Below are 23688 nucleotides of genomic sequence, written 5' to 3' on the forward strand. Positions count from 1 at the left end.
TTTATTTCTAGCTTTTGGAAACTGTTTTACAGCAAATAACTTGTGATTACACTTTACTTTACTTTATCCCGTAATCTTTCTACCATCGTGTTCAGGAAATATGATCTCATTTGCTGATTATGGTCAACATTTGTACACTCAGGTATGTGGAGGGGTTTTTTCCTCCTCCTCCTCCTCCTTCTTCTTCTTCTTCTTCTTCTTCTTCTTCTTCTTCTTCTTCGCGTCAAGGAGTAGCCCTTGTCACGATCTCAGTCAGTCAGTATCATGATCTATTACACTATGGTTCGTAGTTCAATACTGGTTTTCTTGTTCTTCCTAAGGGTATATATTCAAGCCCTTTTACTCTGTTGTCCTCTATTAACTCGTTAAATGAATAAATTACCCACTCACTTCTGATTTTTTACATTTCTTATCTGATCCCTCAGACTGCAAACTTTCACGCATCTCATACGTTTCATTTCAAAGACCTGCACACGCATTTCGTCTCGCTTTCGTGTTGTCCACTAGTATGACATGTACATCTAGCCAGGTGTGGCCACTACTTTGCAATTCCTTTTTTTCCACACTTTACGGCCTAGTGTTCTGTGTACTCCGCTACACATTATATTATATTTCGTTAATTTATTCCGTATTTTATTTTCAAGTTGGTAGCAGAGTGACAACCTAGGAAGTTAAAAATTGGAAACTTTTTTCCAGAACATGACAGTTTGGCGGTATCTGGAACGTACTGGATATCTTCCTTCAAAGGCGTAAACCTACCTGCGCTAATATCTACCCTTACGTGAATGTTGACCAGAGTAAATGAAGGCTGGATATCGGATACACTCGGAACACAGCTGTGTCAAAACACTGCACAGCTCACTGGTGGCGGAAGTACACTATGCTACGCATCATCCGACCCGTTGCTATTTCAGACCAAGCAGCATTCACCTGACGTCCAGCATGCTACATGCTGAGTTAGGTACGACAAAAATAATAAGCTTGCGGAATTTTGGACCTGACCCATGCATACATCGACCGACACACATCCCCAAGTAGCGAACACGCGCAGCGGGCAATCAGTCTTAAATACCAGACAGAAGAGCAGCAATAGAGGCGTGACCAAGCGATGGGATGTCAGAACACACTCAGATAAGGCACGGTTACGAGCACATACCGGTACATAAACATGCAAACTACAGTACCACGAACATGCATTACATTTACACTGATGAAGCTTCACAAGTGATACAGTATGCAAACAGCAAGCATTAGTTAAGAACGCTTTTACAAAAAGCAAAAGCAGAAGGGGAAAGCTACTAGCCGAAGCGGACTGTGACGGTGAGTTATGAGACGTACACCACCATCGGTCGTTCTCTGCCGCAGTCGGAACATCACAGGATGAAATAAGTGTGAAAATAAAGAGACACGTATTTTGGCTTTGGTGCACAACAATTATTTTCGAGAAAATGGCAATTCAAAAATGTTCAAATGTGTGTGAAATCTTATGGGACTTAACTGCTAAGGTCATCAGTCCCTAAGCTTACACACTACTTAACCTAAATTATCCTAAGGACAAACACACACACACCCATGCCCGAGGGAGGACTCGAACCTCCGCCGGGACCAGCCGCACAGTCCACGACCGCAGCGCCTCAGACCGCTCGGCTAAACCCGCGCGGCGAGAAAATGGCAATCAAACTTTCGATTCGACTTCATTAGTCCACTCGCAAAAGCAAGTGAGTTGATAGTGTCGGTTATACCGCCAGCGAGAGGGCGCCGCTAGTTCCTGCAACTAATAAGGCGAGTACACCGTTCGCTTGTTAAATGTTTTTTCGAGCTTCAAACAGGAGCGACTTATTTTCAGTTACCTGTGTAGTTACTAGTTTATTTTTGTAATTTCTTGCGTGTTAGAGTGCTTACTAGGCACAACCTTTTATGTCAACAGTGTAGTGTACATTAACGCCGTTGCTATCGACCCTCGTATCGTACATGCTTTTGTTTGTTTGGTTAGAACAGCTCGGTATGGGTTACACCGTCAGTGAGAGCACGCCGCTGTGACCGCACCTGGTACTGCCTGCACTGGAGTTGAGCCCTCACCCGTGGTCCAGTGGGAGATCATTCCAAAGTCTGGCAGGCAGCGAAAAACTTTCCGAGGGGCCGATCGTAGGGCCTCCCCGGTTCGTTTGACGAAAAGGTTTCGGGCGTTATCTGTGGCTGACGACGTCTCTGAGCTGGATGCAATTGTCCACCCTGTTCCAGAGGAAGCATCTCGGCCCGCAAGGTCTGTGCATTCACAGGGGGTCGGTTTGCTGGTAGTTGGGAGCTCCAACGTTAGGCGCGTAATGGGGCCCCTTAGGAACATGGCTGTCAAGGAGGGGAAGAAAGACAGTTGCATTCCGTGTGCATACCGGGGGAAATCATTCCGGATGTGGAAAGGGTGCTTCCGGATGCCATGAAGAGTACAGGGCGCAGCCAACTGCAGGTGGTGGCCCATGTCGGTACCAATGACGTGCGTCGCTTTAGATCGGAGCAGATTCTGTCTGGTTTTGGGCGGCTAGCGGAAATGGTAAAGACTGCCACTCGTGCTTCCGAGCGTAAACCGGAGCTCACCATCTGCAGCATCGTCGATAGAACAGACTGTGGTCCTTCGATGCAGAGCCGAGTGGAGGGTCTGAATCAGACGCTGAGGCGGTTCCGTGACCGTGTAGGCTGCAGATATTCCTTGACTCGCGCCAACGTGTGGTGGGTTTCCGGGTTCCGCTCAATAGGTCAGGAGTCCACCACACACAGGAAGCGGCTACACGGGTAGCGGGGGCTGTGTGGAAGGGACTGGGCGGTTTTTTAGGTTAGAGGGTCGCAGGGAACCACACAAGGGGCGTCCGCCTAAAAGTCGGCAGTTAAAACACAGTAAGGTAGTTGTAGAAACGATTCGTGTTGAAGTTGTAAATTGTCATAGCTGTGTTGGGAAAGAACCAGAGCTCCAAGCCCTAATAGAAAGCACTGGAGCTGTAATAGTTGTAGGTACAGAGAGCTGGCTAAAGCCGGAAATAAGTTCAGCCGAATTTTTTTCAAACGATCTAACAGTATTCAGAAAGGATATATTAAATACAGTGCAGTATTTATTGCTGTCAGAGGTAGTTTGCCTTGTAGCGAAACTGAAGTAGATAGTTCGTGTGATGGGTAGGGGCTAAACTATTAATTGGATCCTTTTACCGACCTCCCGACTCAGAAGATATAGTTGCTGAACAGTTCAAAGAAATCTTGAGTCTCGCTTCAAATAGGTACCCCACTCATACGATTATAGTCGGTGGTGACTTCAATCTACCCTCGATATTCTGGAAAAATTATACGTTTAAAGCCGGCGGCAGGCATAAAACGTCGTCCGAAATTGTACTGAATGCTTTCTCAGAAAATTATTTTCAACAATTAGTTCATGCGCCCACTCGAAGCGTAAACAGTTATGAAAGCCTACTTGACCTTTTAGCAACAAATAATCCTGGACTAATAGTGAGTATTGTGACGAATACAGGGATTAGCGACCACAGGGCAGTTGCTGCTAGGCTGAATAAAATAATACCTACAACCATCAAAACGAAACTCAAAGTATATACATTTAAAAAATTTGATAAAAATGCTCTTAAGGGGCTCCGGAAAGGCTCAAAATCATGAAAAGTTCAATTTTTACTTTTTTGCGTTTTCTGAATCTGCAGACTATTACCTTTTAATAGATATACAATTTATTCAATTCCGAAGACTACAACTATTTTTAAATTTTTTTTGAAATGTGTTCTACATGGGCGTGACCCACTGTGGCGCTGTTAAACTGCTGTCAAATGGTGTTATTATTAACGTCCGTGTTCATCAGGTACATTTTAGTGATGTGAGATAAAGTATGTGTTGTGGCTAACCTGTGATGGTTCAATATATATCGCTGGTGTGATTGTCGATTCTTTCATGTTTATTTACTCTGTCGTTATCTCGAAAATATTCGTAATTAATTCTGTTTCTTGAGTCTCTGTTTTGTTGAAGTATAATAATGAGTAAAAGTAAAGTTATTAGAAATCCTCTGAAGGCTTTTAAGAAAAGGAGAAATGTTGGAAAGCCAAAGGTATTTAGGAATATGGGAATGAAGATAGGTTCTAACATGGTACGAGCGATGCTTGCTTTAGACAAGGAACGCCTTCGGGCTGCAGACAGGGCTGTAAAGAGTCGTATATACAAGCAAGAGTAAACAGGAGGAGGAACAAGAGGAAGCTGGAGGAGGAGTTTGCAGAGGATGAAGATAATCCATCCTATGGACCTGGAATGCACTGAAAAGTTAATCCAATCTTTGTCGCTCGATTCCCAAAACTTTTATTTTCTCATACTAATTACATGTTTTCTAAGGATCTTCCAAACATATTTGTTTCAAACTTTCAGTAAATGTTACACAGTACCTTCTGCATAATTTAACACAGTCTTTTTCCAAAAAACTGTATATTTTTGAATATATAAATAAAAAATTGCAAAAAAATGTTGTGAATTTTCATTACAATTGAAAAAAAATCATTTTTAATAACCGAACTAAAATTTTGTAAAATCCCTGTGTTACGTTGTAGCCCATATTCTAATAAATAATCTGTAAAAAGTTCAACTTCCTACCTCAAGTACTTTGTGAGGAAAGATGTAATTTATAAGCGTTATTTTAACATTGCAAGTATAGGGCGCTCCGGAGCCCCTTAACGCCTTTTTAAGAGACAGTCTTCACTCCTTCCGATCTGTAAGTAAGTCTAGAAAAATTGTGGTATGTTTTCAAAGAGATACTATCGACAGCAAATGAGATATATATACCACATAAATTAATAAGTGATAGCACTGATGCCCCATGGTACACAAAACGGGTCAGATCGCTGCTGCAGAAGCAACGAAAAAAGCATGCCAGATTTATAAGAACGCAAAATCCCCAACATTGGCAAAGTTTTACAGAAGTTCGAAATATGGCGCGTACTTCAAATCGAGATGCTTTCAATAATGTCCACAACGAAATTCTGTCTCGAAATCTGGTAGAAAACCCAAAGAGAATCTGGTCATAGATACAGCACACCAGTGGCAAGACGCAATCAGTGGCTTCATTGCGCGATAACGACGGTGAAGTAACTGATGACCGTGCTACTAAAGCAGAGTTATTAAACACGGTTTTCCAAAACTCGGTCACCAAAGAAGACGAAGTAAATATTCCTGATTTCCAATCAAGAACAACTGCCAAGATGAGAAACATAGAAGTAGATATCCTCGGTGTATCAAAGCAGCTCAAATCACTTAATAAACGCAAGGCCTCCGGTCCAGATTGCATACCAGACAGGTTCCTCTCAGAGTATGCTGATACAATAGCTCCATATTTAGCAATTACATACAACCGCTCGCTCACGGAAATATCCGTACCTAAAGACTGAAAAATTGCTCAAGTCACACCAATACCCAAAAAGCGAAGTAGAAGTAATCCGTTAAATTACAGGCCTATATCACTAACGTCGATTTGCAGCAGGGTTTTGGAACATATACTGTAATCGAACATTATGACGTAACTCGCAGAAAACGATTTATTGAAACACAGCACGGATTCAGAAAACATCGTTCTTGTGAAACACAACTAGCTCTTTATAGTCATGAAGTAATGAGTGCTATCGACAGGGGATGTCACATTATTCCATATTTTTAGATTTCCAGAAGGCTTCGACACCGTTCCTCACAAGCGTCTTCTAACCAAATTGCGTGCCTACAGAGTATCGCCTCAGTTGTGCGACTGGATTCGTGATTTCCTATCGGAAAGGTCACAGTTCGTAATAATAGACGGAAAGTCATCGAGTAAAACAGAAGTAATATCCGACGTTCCCCAAGGAAGTGTTATAGGCTCTCTACTGTTCCTGATCTATATTAACGACATAGGAGACAATATGAGTAGCCGTCTTAGATTTTTTGCAGATGATGCTGTCATTTACCGTCTCGTAAAGTCATCAGATGATCAAAACGACTTGCAAAATGATTTAGATAAGGTATCTGCATGGTGCGAAAAGTGGCAATTGACCCTGAATAAAGAGATGTGTGAAGCCATTCACATGAGTACTGAAAGAAATCAGCTAAATGTCGATTAAGCGGTAAGTCACGCAAACCTGAAGGCTGTAAATTTAGCTAAATACTTAGGGATTACAATTACAAATAACCTAAATTGGAAGGATCACATAGATAATATTGTGGGTAGAGTAAACCAAAGACTGCAATTCATTGGCAGAACACTTAAAAGGTGCAACAGGTCTACTAAAGAGACTGCTTACACCACGCTTGTCCGCCCTATTCTGGAGTACTGCTGTGCGGTGTGGGATCCGCATCAGGTGGGACTGAGGGATGATATCGAAAAAGTACAAAGAAGGGCAGCTAGTTTTGTATTATCGCGAAATAGCAGTGTCACAGACATGATACGTGAATTGGAGTGGCAATCATTAAAACAAAGGCGTTTTTCATTGCGACGGGATCTTCTCATGAAATTTTAATCACCAGTTTTCTCCTCTGGTTGCGAAAACATTCTGTTGCCACCCACCTACATACGGACAAATGATCATCACGATAAAATAAAGAGAAATTAGGTCTCACACAGAAAAATTTAAGTGCTCGTTTTTCCCGCGCGCCGTTCGAGAGTGGAACGGTAGAGAGACAGCTTGAAGGTGGTTCATTGTGAATAACAGAATAACCAAGTAGATGTAGATGTGGATGTAGATAACGCAATAGGTAAGAGCACAATTTCGAAATTTCGCCCCCTGCCCCTGTTCAAATCCAACCTAACGTCTTGTTTTTCGTTTATTGTCGCGTAAGTATGTGACATCGTGAAATACACTGAAGCGCCAAAGAAACTGGTATAGGCATGCGTATTCAAATACAAAGGCGTGAAGAGGCAAAACACGGCGCTGAGGTTGGCAACATCATCGATATGGGCTTTAGGAGCCGAAGGCCCACTCGTATACCCTTCACGACTGCACGACACAAAGTTTTACGCTTCGCCTGGTCCCGTCAACACCGAAATTGGACTGTTGATGACTGGAAACATGTTGCCTGGTCGGATGAGTCTCGTTTCAAATTGTATACAGCGGATGGACGTGTACGGATATGGAGACAACCTCATGAATCCATGGACCCTGGATGTCAGCAGGGAACTCTTCAAGGTGGTGGAGGCTCTGTAATGGTGTGGGGCGTGTGCGGTTGGAGTGACATGGGACCTCTGATGCATGTAGGTACGACCGTGACAGGTGACACGTACGTAAGCATCCAGTCTCATCACCTGCATCCATTCATGTCCATTGTACATTCTGACGGACTTGCGTGATTCCAGCAGAACAATGCGATACCGCACACGTCCAGAATTGCTATGGAGTGTCTCTAGGAACACTCTTCTTGCGTTTAAACACTTCCGCTGGCCACCAAACTCCCCAGCATGAACATTATTCAGCAAATCTGGGATGGCTTGCAGTGTCCTATTCAGAAGAGATCTCCAACCCCTAGTGCTCTTATGGATTGATGGACAGCTCTGCAGGGTACGTGGTGTCATTTCCCTCCAGCACTACTACATACATTAGTCGAGTCCATGCCACGTCGTGTTGCGGCACTTCTGCGTGCTCGCGGGGGCCCTACACGATATTAGACAGGTGTATCTGTTTCTTCGGGTAGTAATTGAATACGCATGCCTATACCGGTTTCTTTCGCCTTTCGCTGTATAACCCTGCCCGGTGAGCTTGTATTTATAAAGGGCAGTATACACTTGCAGGTGATAATGACTAACTAGCGGTAACCCCCCCCCCCCCCCGCCAAAAGTCAGCAGCGCATATGGTGGTGGAAATAAACGGTGACATTGCTCTGCGGGTGACACACATCCATGGTGCAACCTGATAACGCGCAGGACTGCAGCTTCACAATCATACAAGCAGGGGGAGGACCACTCAGTAGTTTGGAAACGCTTAGAGGCGAACGAGGTCTGAAGAGTTGGTGGAGCTGTAAATAAGGTCTGTAATTTATGTGCTAATGCAACGCGAGAGCCGGCAACAGGTGGCCCCTAATCTCTCCTCGTACAGAATAGGCCGAGCCAAGTTGCTTCGTTAAAAGGCACAAAGTCGCCGTTAAGTAGCCTGCGCCAAACGATGGGGTTAAGATATTATCCACGGGGAAAGAGGTGCGGGGGGGGGGGGGGGGGGAAGCGGAACGGGGAAGGTTTGTCTCAAATCTAGTCGTATACGTCAAATCTATCACAGCTCGGAGCCACGAGTACTTCGCGAATAAACTGTGTCGCCAATAATCCTCCTTAGTTTTTTATTTGTAGTTTCGCTTTAATCTAACCAAACAGTTGACAGATATCATCATCATAATCATCATACCTGGACTTGTTGCTCACGCAGCAGTAATACAACTACGAGTTACAAAAACAAAATTCTTGGCTGTTGTGTGTCAAAAACAATGCCCATGTTTCAACACCACAAAATTGTCTACGAATGCCGTGACGGAAAGCAACGACACTAAAAAAAAAGTTATTTCATTAACAGATGATGACACCTTTCGTTGATTAGTTAAGGAGACGGTGATATGGTGATTTTCATCACTAAGTATTAATAGTATAACACAGAATTAATATTACTTACAGGGACGAACTTCAGGAGCTGATTCCTGACAGCAAAAGAAATTTAAAAAAAGGTTGATATCAATATACGTCCAGAACGGAGAGTGAGCCTGCGTAAAAAAGGAAAATATAACATTGTGCTAATTTATAATTAACAAACGGATATCTGCCAACGTCGATGGCACTGAACGTCAGATTCCACACGACACAGACGGTCTCCATACCTTCCAAATTAAGTAAGGAGGCCAGGTGTGGCTTGGATTCAAAAGAACAGTGTTCAACTGAGACATTTACGCAGACTGATCCCACATGGTAAACAGATCAGAACACTGTTGCAAAATCAGCGACAAAAGCAACCCACATTTTTAAAAAAAGACGCAAGATATCTAAGATAAGCGACATTTTACCGAGCTCGAAACGTAGTGCGGATTTCCACATGCTTTTAATACCTTCCACAACAAAACTCTATTTGTAAATCTGACAGAAAAGTAAAATACACCAGCGGCATAACGCAATCAATACCATCATTGCAGAATTAAAGCTGTCAGGACGGGTCGTGAGTCGTGCTTGGGTAGCTCAGATGGTAGAACACTTCCCCGCGAAAGGCAAAGGTCCCGAGTTCGAGTCTCGGTCCGGCACACAGCATTAATCTGCCAGGAAGTTTCAGCTTTTAAGAAGATTGTGCAACAGTGATCATCAAAAAAGATCCGATTTGTGGCAGACAGAAAACTGGCTCTTCTACGACGACAACGCACATGCACATGCACATGCACATGCAGCCATCTCTGTTGGACAGTTTTTGGCTAAAAATTGCATGGTTCCGCTGCCCCATGCTCCTTACTCTTCTGACCTGGCTCCACGCGTGAGAGGGCACAGATTTGACAACATCGAAAAAGTGAAGAAAAAAAAACGAGGGAGGAGCTGTCAGCCATTTCTAAAGATGACTGCAAAAAATGTTTCGAACAGTGGAAACACCAGTGGGACAAATGTATTCGTTGTAATGCAGAGAATTTTGAAGAGGATAAGGTTGTTTTGTAAACAATTTCAAAACACATAGCTTTTAAAAGAAATTCCGGTTTTTCTTGGGTAACCCTCCTAAATACTTCTGAGATGCAAAATTGGGTCTCGACCACAACCTCCCCTTAGACGGTTACTGAAAGCATGGAGTCTAAAATCGTATCATATGGGATTAACACGGCCGTAATCCAATCTACAGTACTGGCCATTAAAATTGCTACACCACGAAGATGTGATACAGACGCGAAATTTAACCGACACGAAGAAGATGCTGTGATATGCAAATGATTAGCTTTTCAGATCATTCACACAAGGTTGGCGCCGGTGGCGACACCTACAACGTGCTGACATGAGGAAAGTTTCCAACCGATTTCTCATACACAAGCAGCAGTTGACCGGCGTTACCCGGTTTATAGTATCGCGACATTGCTGCTCGCTTTGGTCGAGATCCAATGACTGTTAGCAGAATATGGAATCGGTTGGTTCAGGAGGGTAATACGGAACGCCGTGCTGGATCCCAACGGCCTCGTATCACTAGCAGTCGAGATGACGGACATCTTATCCGCATGGCTGTAACGGATCGTGCAGCCACGTCTCGATCCCTGAGTCAACAGATGGGGACGTTTGCAAGACAACAACCATCTGCACGAACAGTTCGACGACGTTTGCAGCAGCATGGACTATCAGCTCGGAGACCATGGCAGCGGTTACCCTTGACGCTGCATCACAAACAGGAGCGCCTACGATGGTGTACTCAACGACGAACCTGGGTGCACGTATGGAAAAACGTCATTTTTTCGGATGAATCCAGGTTCTGTTTACAGCATCATGACGGTCGCATCCGTGTTTGGCGACATCGCGGTGAACGCATATTGGAAGCGTGTATTCGTCATCGCGATACTGGCGTTATAACCCGGCGTGATGGTATGGGGTGCCATTGGTTACACGGCTCGGTGACCTCTTGTTCGCATTGATTGCACTTTGAACAGTGGACGTTACATTTCAGATGTGTTACGACCCGTGGCTCTACCCTTCATTCGATCCCAGCGAAACCCCACATTTCAGCAGGATAATGCACGACCTATGTTGCAGGTCCTGTACGGGCCTTTCCGGATACAGAAAATGTTCGACTGCTGTCCTGGCCAGCACATTCTCCAGATCTCTCACCAATTGAAAACGTCTGGTCAATGGTGGCCGAGCAACTGGCTCGTCACAATATGCCAGTCACTACTCTTGATGAACTGTGGTATCGTGTTGAAGCTGCATGGGCAGCTGTACCTGTAAACGCCATCCGAGCTCTGTTTGACTTGATGGCCAATCGTATGAAGGCCGTTATTACGGCCAGAGGTGGTTGTGCTGGGTACTGATTTCTCAGGATCTATGCACCCAAATTGGGTGAAAATGTAATCACATGTCTGTTCTAGTATAATATATCTTTCCAATGAATACCAGTTTATGATCTGCATTTCTTCTTTGTGTAGCAATTTTAATGGCCAGTAGTGTATTTCACGTAGGACTCGCCCTGACGCTGCATTGTGTTTGTGACGTCAGACGAGCTACCTGTCGTTTGTGGTATGCTCTGCGTCCCGGAGGTTAGTGCCCACGTCACTGCTACAGGTGAAAGAAAGAGCAAGCAGAGAGGAAGGTGCTGCAGAAGCCGCCAGCATGCTGTGGAGTGGAGTGTAGTGGTGACTTACCTATGTAGGGCAGGCTGCGGGTGGGCGAGTGCGTGTAGCAGACCGGGGGCGGCGGGGGCGGGCCTCCCGGCGGCTGCGCGTACCCGTAGTAGGCGGCCGGGGGCGGCGGCGGGGGCGGGTACGCGTCCACGACCGCGGCGGGGGGCGGCGGCGCGGGCCCGGAGGCGGACGAGCCGGTGCTGCCCGCGTACGCGTCGTGCACGGGGGCGTACGAGCCGCCTCCGGAGGGCGCGCCCGAGCCGCCGGAGGCGGACGACGACGAGCCCAGCGGCACCACCTGGCCCGCCGCCGTGCTGCCGGAGGCGGACGCCCCCGACGAGCTGCCGGAGGCCGGCTGGTCGTAGCCGGGGGCGGGCGCGGGGGCGGGCGCCGACAGGTAGCCGCGGTGGTAGCGCTGCGCGGCGGCGGCGGCTGCGGCGGCGGCGGCCACCGGGGGCGGCACGGCCACCGGGGGCGGCGGCGGCGTCGAGTAGGCGGAGCTCTTGTGGTGGAAGTAGGGCGGCGCCGGGTAGCACAGCTCCTGCGGACAACACGGACAGCATCGCCAGTTAGCGATAATTTCAAATTATCTAAATTGAAAGACCAGGGCAGAGGGAAAGTGAAGGGAAGACGATATCAGCTGCATCGGGAGTTTATGCACAATGAGCGGCGACGAGTGAAAATATGTGTCGGACCGGGACTCGAACGCGGGATTTCCAATTTACTACGAAGTTACGTTAACTATTGCGCCACCCGGACACAGTGTTTATAGCAAATGCGCTGAGTACCTCGCACCCTCCCTTGTCCATGGCTGTCCCGTACTCCCACCTTCCCCCCCCCCCCCCCCCCCCATCAGATTTTCGCGTCTACCTTTTGCACGCCCGCTAAATTTTTTAGACCGCTGCTGGAGGCCGAACGTAAATCTGCATACACACTGAAGCTCGTGAATTAATTGCCCATCGAGGCGAATCCGCTATATGAATGCTTAGTGTATATTCTTTCGGACATTTCCGAGAGAACAAACCCCACACATTCATGTTATTTCAAATGTTTGCAAAAATTCCGAAAAAACGTTAAATATCTCTACTTTAGTCTAGAATATCTTGAAGAACTTTCGAAAAGAAAATTTTTGCCAACTACTAAGAAAAAAATAAAAAGTAACCTTTCAATAAATTTTGAACAAAATTAAAATTATTTGTCCATCATTATAATTTCTGAATCGAAAACCAAGACCTGAGGTCTCTGAGTCAACATAATTATTTTTTTCACGGAGATCACTGCATTTTTCTAGCCGTCGTGTGCTCTCCTCCTACCCGTTAACTTTTTGTCGAAATTGTCAAATTCCGTTTTCATTTATATCCCTTTCTTGGAGAATCAAAACACGTGCTCACATTTAGAGATTCTGCCGATGTTACACACTGTTGATATGTAATTCGGAAATACTACAATGTTTTGTTGTCATTTTATGAACTCGCGCAAAATTTGTATTATTCTCGACATCTTCACTGTTGGCAGGATGAACAAGCTTCGTTACGATCGACACTACAATTTTACACTCATGTTCATAAATTAAGGATAATGCTGATACATGGAGAAAGAACGGTCTGGTGGCCGGTTTGCGGGTTTAAATCACTTCGGGGTATGACCATGCGGTGCATTTGACCTGCGGTCGTCGCATGATGGCGCTGGCAGCAATCCACATACGCAGAGGTGTGTTGGTGCATGTCAGAGTACGATGCAGCGAATAAGTGTGCAGACGTTTTCAGACGTGCTAATGGTGACTGTGTGTTGAAAATGGCTCAAACAACTCATATTGATGACGTTATGAGGGGTAGAATACTAGGGCGACTGGAGGCTGGTCAAACACAGCAGGTCGTAGCACGGGCCCTCCGTGTGCCACAAAGTGTGATTATGGCAACGATTCCAGCAGACACGAAACGTGTCCAGGCGCTACAGTACGGGACGTCCACAGTGTACAACACCACAAGAAGACCGATATCTCACCATCAGCGCCCGCAGACGGCCACGGAGTACTGCAGGTAGCCTCGCTCGGGACCTTACTGCAGCCACTGGAACAGTTGTCTCCAGAGACACAGTCTACAGACGACTGAACAGACACGGTTTATTCGCCCGGAGACCTGCAAGATGCATTCCACTGACCCCTGGTCACAGGAGAGCCCGTTTAAGCCTAGTGTCAAGAACACAGTACATGGTCATTGGAACAGTGGTCCCAGGTTATGTTCACGGACGAGTCCAGGTATAATCTGAACAGTGATTCTCGCCGGGTTTTCATCCGGCGTGAAGCAGGAACCAGATACCAACCTCCTTAATGTCCTTGAAAGGGACCTGTATGGAGGTCGTGGTTTGATGGTGTGGGGTGGGATTATGATTGGTGCACGTATACCCCTGCATGTCTTTGACAGAGGAACTGTAACAGATCAGGTGTACCGGGACGTCATTTTGCACCAGTATGTCCGCCTTTTCAGGGGTGCAGTGGCTCCCACCTTCCTGCTGACGGATGATAACGCCCCACCCAGCTGCCATTTTGGAGGAGTACCTTGAAACAGAAGATATCAGGCGCATGGAGTGGCCTGCCTGTTCTCCAGACCTAAACCCCATCGAGCACGTCTGGGATGCTCTCGGTCGACGTATCGCTGCACGTCTTCAAGCCCCTACGACACTTCAGCAGCTCCGACAGGCACTGGTGCAAGAATGGGAGGCTATACCCCAGCAGCTGCTCGACCACCTGATCCAGAGTCTGACAACCCGTTGTGCGGCCTGTGTACGTGTGCATGGTGATCATATCCCATACTGATGTCGGGGTACATGCGCAGTGGCGTTCAGTAGCACATGTGTTTCGGGACGGTTTTCTCAACTTATCACCAATACCGTGGACTTACAGATCTGTGTCGTTTGTGTTCCCTATGTGCCTATGCTATTAGCGCCAGTTTTGTGTAGTGCCACGTTTTGTGGCACCACATTCCGCAATTATCCTTAATTTATGAGCATGAGTGTAGCTTCTGTTCGGACTTCTTTCCGCCCTTTACGAACACCGACCGGCTCTTGCTCCTGCATCTCGCCCACTACCAAACACACGCAAGTGCACTGTCCAAGCCGCCCAGGGTGCCAGAGCGGTTCCAGGCGCTACAATCTGGAACCGCGCGACCGCTACGGTCGCAGGTTCGAATCCTGCCTAGGGCATGGATGTGTGTGATGTCCATAGATTAGTTATGTTTACGTAGTTCTAAGTTATAAGGGACTGATGACCTCCGAAGTCCCATAGTGCTCAGAGCCATTTGAATCATTTTTTGCACTGTTCAACAGAAGACTGAAACTACACGCGAAATCACGATATCGCACGGAAACACACATATGACTCTGACCTAACGCACTGGTAATAGCGTACACGCGGAAACAAAAGTATGTGGCGAGCGGATCACAGCGCTTAGCGCCCGCGGAGCGAAGGGAGGTGTCTACTCGTAGTTTGGTGACGGCCACTCCAGCGTTGTAGTTATACTCGCGTCGCGATAGCTATCTGGCCGTACTACTGCCTGCAGCAATACGCCAGTGGCAGCTGTAGTAGCACTGACGAGACCCAATGTGTGCACGTCCGCCGCGCAAAAGCATCCTCCGATTTCAAGTTACGGATGCGGCAACCGTCCTAGGAAGAACAGGCAGACAATTTGCGTCTCTCAGTCTGCGGTAAAGGTCAATACCACGCTGCGTTGCAAACTACGAGGACCTATTGGTTTCAAAAATTTCGAGCGAACAGTAAGCTGATAACTACCTTAGAACGAACGCGTATCCACCATGGTTCAACTGCTTCCCACTTAACGTCGCACAGGAACCAAGAATAAACCTTTATGTATCAGAAAGAACAAGAAAGGTGTGTCAGCCACCTGCTGTTTTTCTGCAGTTTCTTCAAAGCACAGAACAGCTTACTGCAGATCTTTGTTAAGCTGAAGACGCCTCTTCCAACTAGGGTTCATGATGTCATGGCGATCCTCAAACATACGAACTCCTTTTCCTTTTGTATAAGCGAGTGTAACGTCTATATAAGAAATACTTTGTTCTGTCTGCGGTTGCATGAACACAGTAATCGCCTGGTGAATGCTTCCAAATCAGCGTCGAGTTCTTTTTATTTTCCATCCTGTCTCCAACTAACAAAGTTTCGTTAGCCGTATATCTTGTACCTATGTGAACATCGTGACATAATTTAAAATATCGTACCGCCTTTTTATTTTACGGCTAGCTGACAAACCCGACATTTTTCCATTTTTCTATCGGAGAGAGAAACAAAAAATGAACCGAGTTTGCAGTGCAATATCGAAAAAAATTCGTCCCCATCTATTCGTGAAAATACTTTTGAAATTAATAAAACAGTCGTACAAAGAAATGTGCATAATGTACAAACGTACAAGCGTAGAGTTTGTGAGTTTCTGCTAGCTCGGCAGAGCTGCCGAGCCTGTCTACAACGCGATTTTGTAATCGTCTTTACGGTAATGTCTCTTCATAGCTCTACAGACGGCTTTTGTTATCGCCTACGGCCATTTGCGCTTCACAGCTGAAAGCTGTTTTCCTTAAGTTGACTGGACTGTAGGAGTGTCTCAGCGGTAAAGTAGCAGTGTGTTAAAACTTCGTGTATGATGCGGCATCTTCCCCATGTATCTCAGTGTTTACGACATCGTATCTACAGAACAATGCATCGAACAACGATGCATTTGTGCACGCAGATCCAGCGGCATATGTGGACACTGCCTGCGAAATATGTAGAGTTAGCAGCACAGAAGTAATAAACTGAAACGTCATCCACGGTGCAACTGTTTTCTCACGTGGCGTAGTAACTCTTGAATAATGATAGGTAGATGGACCTTACCCAGACAGCGATTGTTGCTTGACAGTAAGGGATATGTGTACCAAGGGTGGTTGAAATTGGTCGAATGGTTTCGGTGTAGTTGTCGAACATAGATGCGGGCGCAAACACACACGCGCGCACACACACACACACACACACACACACACACACACACACATTTTTATAATTTGTATAAATTTCTCTATACATCATCTGTTTTCCCGGCTTCGCCCCCCGCCCTCCCCCCTCCACGCGGCACAGGTCGCTCCATCTCAGCTACCTGCGTAAGTTTGCGAAATATCTGCGTGGGTACCAGCCCGGTATTCCTCCAGCGGTATGTGGGAGACAGCCCCCGCCGGGAGCATTCGATCCGGTTCAAATGGTTCAAATGGCTCTGAGCACTATGCGACTTAACTTCTAAGGTCATCAGTCGCCTAGAACTTAGAACTAATTAAACCTAACTAACCTAAGGACATCACACACATCCATGCCCGAGGCAGGATTCGAACCTGCGACCGTAGCGGTCACGCGGTTCCAGACTGAAGCGCCTTTAACCGCACGGCCACACCGGCCGGCCCATTCGATCAGGGACCGACGCGTCTCCCCGTATCTCGAAAGCGGTGTGCTAACGCGTGCGGCTATCCTTTTGTTTGTTATGGTTTTAGGGCGCAAAACTGCTACGGTCATTAGCGCCCGGTCTATGACTTAGGAAAAGGTAAGAAAACGAAACTGGAAACCAGCAGCAATGGGAGCGAAACTCAAAAAAGTGGGGAACTAAAAACAGAGGGAAAGCTTAAAAAACCACTATGGAAGGGGGGTTGTTTGTCCCCAAAAAGAGCTTCAAATGACTGACGTCATCTCACTGGCACTAATAAACTCGAGAAAGCAATCGGCTGAGCGCGTGTAATCTGCTAAAATGGAAGATACATCAGGCGACAGCTGTAGACGGGCGCGTAACGGAGTAAAATTGGGGCACTCAAGTAAAAGGTGTCTCACCGTCCACAGTTGAGAGCAGTGGGGACAGAGTGGGGAGGATCGCCACTTAAAAGATGTCGATGGCTAAAAGGACAGTGCCCAATCCGGAGTCTAGTTAAAATTACCTCCTCCCGACGACGAGGTCCAAGCACAGGAAGTGTCGACCAATGTGCGTGCCATAAAAGAACAACACTCCGTAGATCGGCGAAGGGAATCAGGCGAATAGCTGGCCGAAGAAGAGAGACTGCAGCCTTGGCCGCTATATCGGCCGCCTCATTTCCACAGATACCAACATGTCCTGGGATCCAGACGAACGCCACAGAGACGCCCCTCCCCCCCCCCCCCAAGTGGAGCAAGTGGGGGCAACCCGGTGGACCAGAGGGTGGACAGGGCAGGGAGCTTGGAAACTGAGGAGAGAGATGAGCGAATCTGAGCAGATAACACACTGTATCCGCTGATGGCGACGGATGTATTGCACAGCCTGGAGAACAGCGTAAAGCTCCGCAGTAAAAACCGAACACTGGTCGGGAAGCCGAAATCGATTTGGGGTGTCGCCAACAATATAGGCACTCCCAACACCAAACGATGTTTTCGAGCGATCAGTGTAAATAAATGTGGCATCATTTGTGCGCATAGAGCAGCAAATGCCCGACGATAAACAAGAGAAGGGGTACCATTCTTGGGAAACTGACAAAGGTCACGGAGCAGGCATGTCCGGGGCCGGAGCCAAGGCGGTGCTGCAGCCCAAGTTGTTAAGGAAGTCTTAGGAAAGTGGAAGGAAAGAGAACGTAGCAGTTGACGGAAGCGGACTCCCGGTGGTAGTGGGGAGGACGGGCGGCCTGCATAACCTAAATCCAAGGAGGCTGGAAAAAAATGTTATGGGCCGGATTAGCAGGCATGGAAGACGGATGGCTAGCATAACGACTCAGAAGGACTGCTCGCCGATTGGACAGCGGAGGTTCAGCAGTCCCAGCATAAAGGCTTTCAACAGGGCTGGTGTAAAAAGCTCCAGACACTAAACGTAAACCACGGTGGTGGACACAGTCAAGACGCCGAAGAATAGACGGCCGAGCAGAAGAGTAAACTATGCTTCCATAGTCAAATTTCGAGCGCACTAAGGCGCGATGCGGCTATCCTGTGGGTCTCTGATTTTATGTATATATGTTTAATATTTGTACCGAACTGTTAGCAGTACGGTGCAGTAGCCCGAAGGCAAATAAAAAAAAAACTAAAATAGTTACGTAAAAATTTGTGCCCGTCACTGGGACACTTTTCCCGATACGTAAATTACGTCTATTTTAAGGAAAAAACTTAACTCTACTTCTAATTAAAAAAACAGACTTCTGCCATGGTTGGAGACGCTTAATGTATCTATATCAGACGTCAATTTTACAATTTTCCCGATTTTTTAAGGCTACAGGAAGTTAAAAGTTCGTACTTGTTATCATTTAAATGTTGAAAAAAGAGAGAGGCAAGACGAAAAGCGTAGTTTTCCGAAGCTTCTACATAGCAAACGCAATGCGATGTGCAACTTTTCGGAAGACCAGATGTGAAGCGTGGTATTTTAGTAATCGCGTTTTTCGGTGAGTCAATAGTTCGGGAGATATAAAGCGACAATTCTGAAACCACACATTTTGGCTATTGCAAAGAAGAAAAGTGCAACCAGCCACTTTTGGCTATTGCAAAGAAGAAAAGTGCAACCAGCCACTTTTAATAACGCTATTTACTCACACAAATAACGCAATTACCGGTTTCGAACCCACAGGTTTATCATCAGCTGGCTCTTCACATTAAGACCACATTTGTTGTTGTTGTTGACATTACTTTTCACGTTTCATTCCCGCTTGTGGTGAAAATTTCTTTAGTGGTGCCCTAAAAACAAAAAAATCACTACAAGGGGGATAAAAAGTGTAAATTAATGTAAAAAAATAATGAATGTGTACCTTAACACGAACAGCCGGCTGATGATTAACCTGTGAGTTCGAAATCTGTTTTCGACAAAACAGCAGATTTGAAACTATTCCACGGAGGGAAAATTTCATCTTCTTCAGATTCAGATAACTCCAGAACTGAGTAAAATGAAGATTCGATTTCTCGACATGCAGAGAGTCGCTACAGCATTGCTGCCAACCTTGAGAAAAGGCTGCCAGTAATCACATCCTAAATATGGAGGAGGGTACACCCTCTCCCGGAAAATTTTAAGTTACAAGCCTGATGTAGCCCCCTAAACGCTATGTTTCACAGGCCTGCCGACAGTAATCCAAATTACTGTTTCTAATAAAACAAACTTCTTCAGCCTCAATGTCACTCACAGTTGATGACATTCTCCCCCCCCCCCCTATCCGGCCACATCCACGTGTATTAGTGACTGCTGCCCCCGTCATACATTCATTTTTGACTCATAGAAAGCATGGTAATTTTTTTGTTCTCACTGAACTTTCGTATCGCGGCAACTCAAGTCACATGCTGACTTTTTCCAAAGTCAGGGAACGATTCCTGTTGTTGTTGTTGTTGTTCTTGTTGCGGAATTCAGAAATGTGAGCCTTATTTTTTTTTCTACAATACATCACTGCTGCTGGTGCGAAGTAACGAAGCATTTTTTTTATACGGTGTCCTGCTTCTGTTCAATATTTTTATAATTTCGAACACTGTAAAGGAACTCCTCTGCATCACAGTGTGTGACAGGTTCGTAAATTTTGCCTCCTGACCGCTCCATTTCGTAAAGGAACACACGTAAAAACAACATGCAACACTACAGAGAGAGAGAAAATAAACGAACAATCGGTGTAGTCCAGTACCAGCCGCGAACAATGACGCGGAACTTGTTTCGAATTGAGTGTGCATACGCTTTTACTAAACCGTGGTACGGAATCATTCGCAGACAGGTTCACTGCATACTCATTAAGGAAATCGTTACAGTCTATAAAAGATTTAAGTAGCGAAAAGTTAGCGAAATGCAAGCAGTGCCTTTTCGACTATTTATAAAGCACGTGTTTTTTGCGGATTTTCTATGGCAGCGCCTGCAGACTGCAGGACTACTTGTCGCTACAACGTCGCATGTTGTTGTTGTTGTTGTGGTCTTCAGTCCTGAGAGTTGTTTGATGCAGCTCTCCATGCTACTCTATCCTGTGCAAGCTTCTTCATCTCCCAGTACCTACTGCAACCTACATCCTTCTGAATCTGCTTAGTGTATGCATCTCTTGGTCTCCCCCTACGATTTTTACCCTCCACGCTGCCCTCCAGTACTAAATTTGTGCTCCCTCGATGCCTCAGGACATGTCCTACCAACCGATCCCTTCTTCTAGTCAAGTTGTGCCACAAACTCCTCCCCAATCCTATTCAATCCCTCCTCATTAGTTATGTGATCTACCCATCTAATCTTCAGCATTCTTCTGTAGCACCACATTTCGGAACCTTCTATTCTCTTCTTGTCCAAACTATTTATCGTCCATGTTTCACTTCCATACATGGCTACACTCCATACAAATACTTTCAGAAACGACTTCCTGACACTTAAATCTATACTCGATGTTAACAAATTTCTCTTCTTCAGAAACGCTTTCCTTGCCATTGCCAGTCTACATTTTATATCCTATCTACATCGACCATCATCAGTTATTTTGCTCCCCAAATAGCAAAACTCCTTTACTACTTTAATTGTCTCATTTCCTAATCTAATTCCCTCAGCATCACCCGATTTAATTCGACTACATTCCATTATCCTCGTTTTGCTTTTGTTGATGTTCATCTTATATCCTCCTTTCAAGACACTGTCCATTCCGTTCAACTGCTCTTCCAAGTCCTTTGCTGTCTCTGACAGAATTACAATGTCATCGGCGAACCTCAAAGTTTTTATTTCTTCTCCATGGATTTTAATACCTACCCCGAATTTTTCTTTTGTTTCCTTTACTGCTTGCTCAATATACAGATTGAATAACATCGGGGAGAGGCTACAACCCTGTCTCACTCCCTTCCCAACCATTGCTTTCCTTTCATGTCCCTCGACTCCTATAACTGCCATCTGGTTTCTGTACAAATTGTAAATAGCCTTTCGCTCCCTGTATTTTACCCCTGCCACCTTTAGAATTTGAAAGAGAGTATTCCAGTCAACATTGTCAAAAGCTTTCTCTAAGTCTACAAATGCTAGAAACGTAGGTTTGCCTGTCCTTAATCTTTCTTCTAAGATAAGTCGTAGGGTCAGTGTTGCCTCACGTGTTCCAGTATTTCTACGGAATCCAAACTGATCTTCCCCGAGGTCGGCTTCTACCAGTTTTTCCATTCGTCTGTAAAGAATTCGTGTTAGTATTTTGCAGCTGTGGCTTATTAAACTGACTGTTCGGTAATTTTCACATCTGTCAACACCTGCATACACGTCGCATATTGGCTCTTAAATGCCAGATGTCAAATAATTTAAATCAAAAGACACACTCTCTCTCTCCTGTCATCTTCCCCACCCCCCAAAATCCTCACCCACCGTGAACCTTGGTGTCGTGGGGTGGTTTGCGTGCCTCAGCGATACAGATAGCTGTGCCGTAGGTTCAACCACAACGGAGGGGTATCTGTTAAAAGGTCAGACAGACATGTTCATTAACCTTTTCAGTAATTGCAGGGGCAACAGTCTGAATGATTGACTGATCTGGTCTTGTAACAACTACCAGAACAGCCTCGTTGAGCTAGTACGGCGAACTACCCGATCATCATCGGTGTTCTGCCTAAAGGCAGGCTTCCACACGGTAGTTCTCCAGGCTGTCCCGTCTTCTGCCATCCTCTTCAGTTCTGCATAATTTCCTCTTCCCTTTATGTCGTATATCGTCTTGTATCTCCTTCTTCCTCTCAGTCTTCTCCCACAAAACAATCCTTCCAAAGCATCTATTAGCCAGCACTCCCTTCTCAATGAATGTTCCAACCAGTTCTTTTTCCTTTCTCTTACAACCTTCAGCAGACATCTTCTCTCACCAACCCTTTCCAATACTCTTTCATTACTCACTTTTTCCATCCAGCTTATTCTCTCCATTCTCCTCCACATCCACATCTCAAATGCTTCTAGCCTTTTATTATCCTCTCGTCTCAGCATCCATGTTTCTGCACCATACAGTGCCACACTCCAGACAAAACATTTGCCAAGCCTTTTCCTTAGTCCTTTATCTAATTTGCCACATAAGAGTCTCCTCTTTCTGTTGAATGCCTCCTTCGCTATGGCAATTCGAGTTTTCACCTCCTGGTGACATCTCAAGTCTTCAGTTATTGTGCTACCGAGATATTTAAATTCACTTACTTGGCTAATGGTAGATTGTCCTATTTTAATATTGGACGGTCTGCGTCTTGTACTGATGACCATACTCTTTGTTTTTGCTGCGTTTATTTGCATCCCATATTCCACACGCAGTACATGGTATATCTCTCCATGTGAAAGATTCCGAACTACCGAAAGCAAGGAGAAACTACAGCCGTAATTTTTCCCGAGGGCATGCAGCTCTACTGTATGGTTAAATGATGACTGCATCCTGTTGAGTAAAACACTGGGGAGGCAAAATAGTCCCCCCATTAGGATCTCCGGGCCGGGACTACACTCGAGAATGTCGACATCAGGAGTAACAAAACGCGTTCTACGGATTGGGGCGAGAGATGTTAGATACCTTAATCGGACAGGTAGGTTAGAAAATTTAAAAAGGGATATGGATAGGTTGAAGTTAGATATAGTGGCAATTGGTGAAGTTCGGTGGCAGGAGGAACAGCACTGGTGGTCAGGTGAATACAGGGTTATAAATACAAAGTCACGTAGCGGTAAAGTAGAAGTGGCTTTAATAATGAATAAGAAAATGAGAATAGCGGTAAGCTACTATTAACAGCATAGTGAAAGCATTATCGTAGCCAAGATGGACACGAAGCCCACAACTACCAAATTAGTACAAGTTTATATGCCAAGTAGCCCCGCAGATGACGAAGAAATGTATGATGAGGTAAAAGAGATTCTTCAGATAATTAAAGGAAACGAAAATTTAATTGTGATAGGGGACTAGAATTGGATAGCAGGGAAATGAAATAAAGGAAAAATGGTAGGTGAATATGGAATGGACCAAAGGAATGAAAGAGGAAGCGCTTGATAGAATTTAGCACAGAGCTTAATTTAATCACAGCTATCATTTGGTTTAACAACCATGAAACAAGGCTGTATGCGTGGAAGAGACCTGGAGACACCGATAGGTTTCAGACCGATTATACACTGAAGTGCCAAAGAAACTGGTATGGCATGCGCATGCGTATTCAAACACAGAGATATGAAAACGGGCAGAATATGGTGCTGCGGTCGGCAACGCCTATGTTGTCAGGTTATCAAGATTTGAGTTTGAACGTGGTGTTATACTCGGCGCACGAGCGATGAGACACACGACCTCCGTGGTAGCGATGAAGTGCGGAATTTCACGTACGACCATTTCACGGAGTGTACCATGAATATCAGGAATCCGATAAAAATCTCAGGAAAAAGATCCTGCGAGAACGGAACCAACGAAGACGGAAGAGAATCGTTCAACGTGACAGAAGTGCAA

The 23688-nt window shown here is 45.6% G+C and overlaps 1 protein-coding gene across 1 annotated transcript in view; it reads right to left on the minus strand.

Annotated features, from left to right (window-relative positions):
* Positions 1-23688, minus strand: part of LOC126210004 (basic proline-rich protein-like) — a 152556-nt gene that overhangs the window by 62870 nt on the left and 65998 nt on the right. Inside the window, exon 3 of the mRNA XM_049939111.1 lies at positions 11332-11851. Within this exon, the coding sequence (XP_049795068.1) occupies positions 11332-11851 (520 nt within the window). The remainder of the gene's footprint in view (positions 1-11331; positions 11852-23688) is intronic.

The sequence above is a fragment of the Schistocerca nitens genome, chromosome 10 (assembly GCF_023898315.1).
Source record: "Schistocerca nitens isolate TAMUIC-IGC-003100 chromosome 10, iqSchNite1.1, whole genome shotgun sequence".
Classification (NCBI taxonomy): domain Eukaryota; kingdom Metazoa; phylum Arthropoda; class Insecta; order Orthoptera; family Acrididae; genus Schistocerca; species Schistocerca nitens.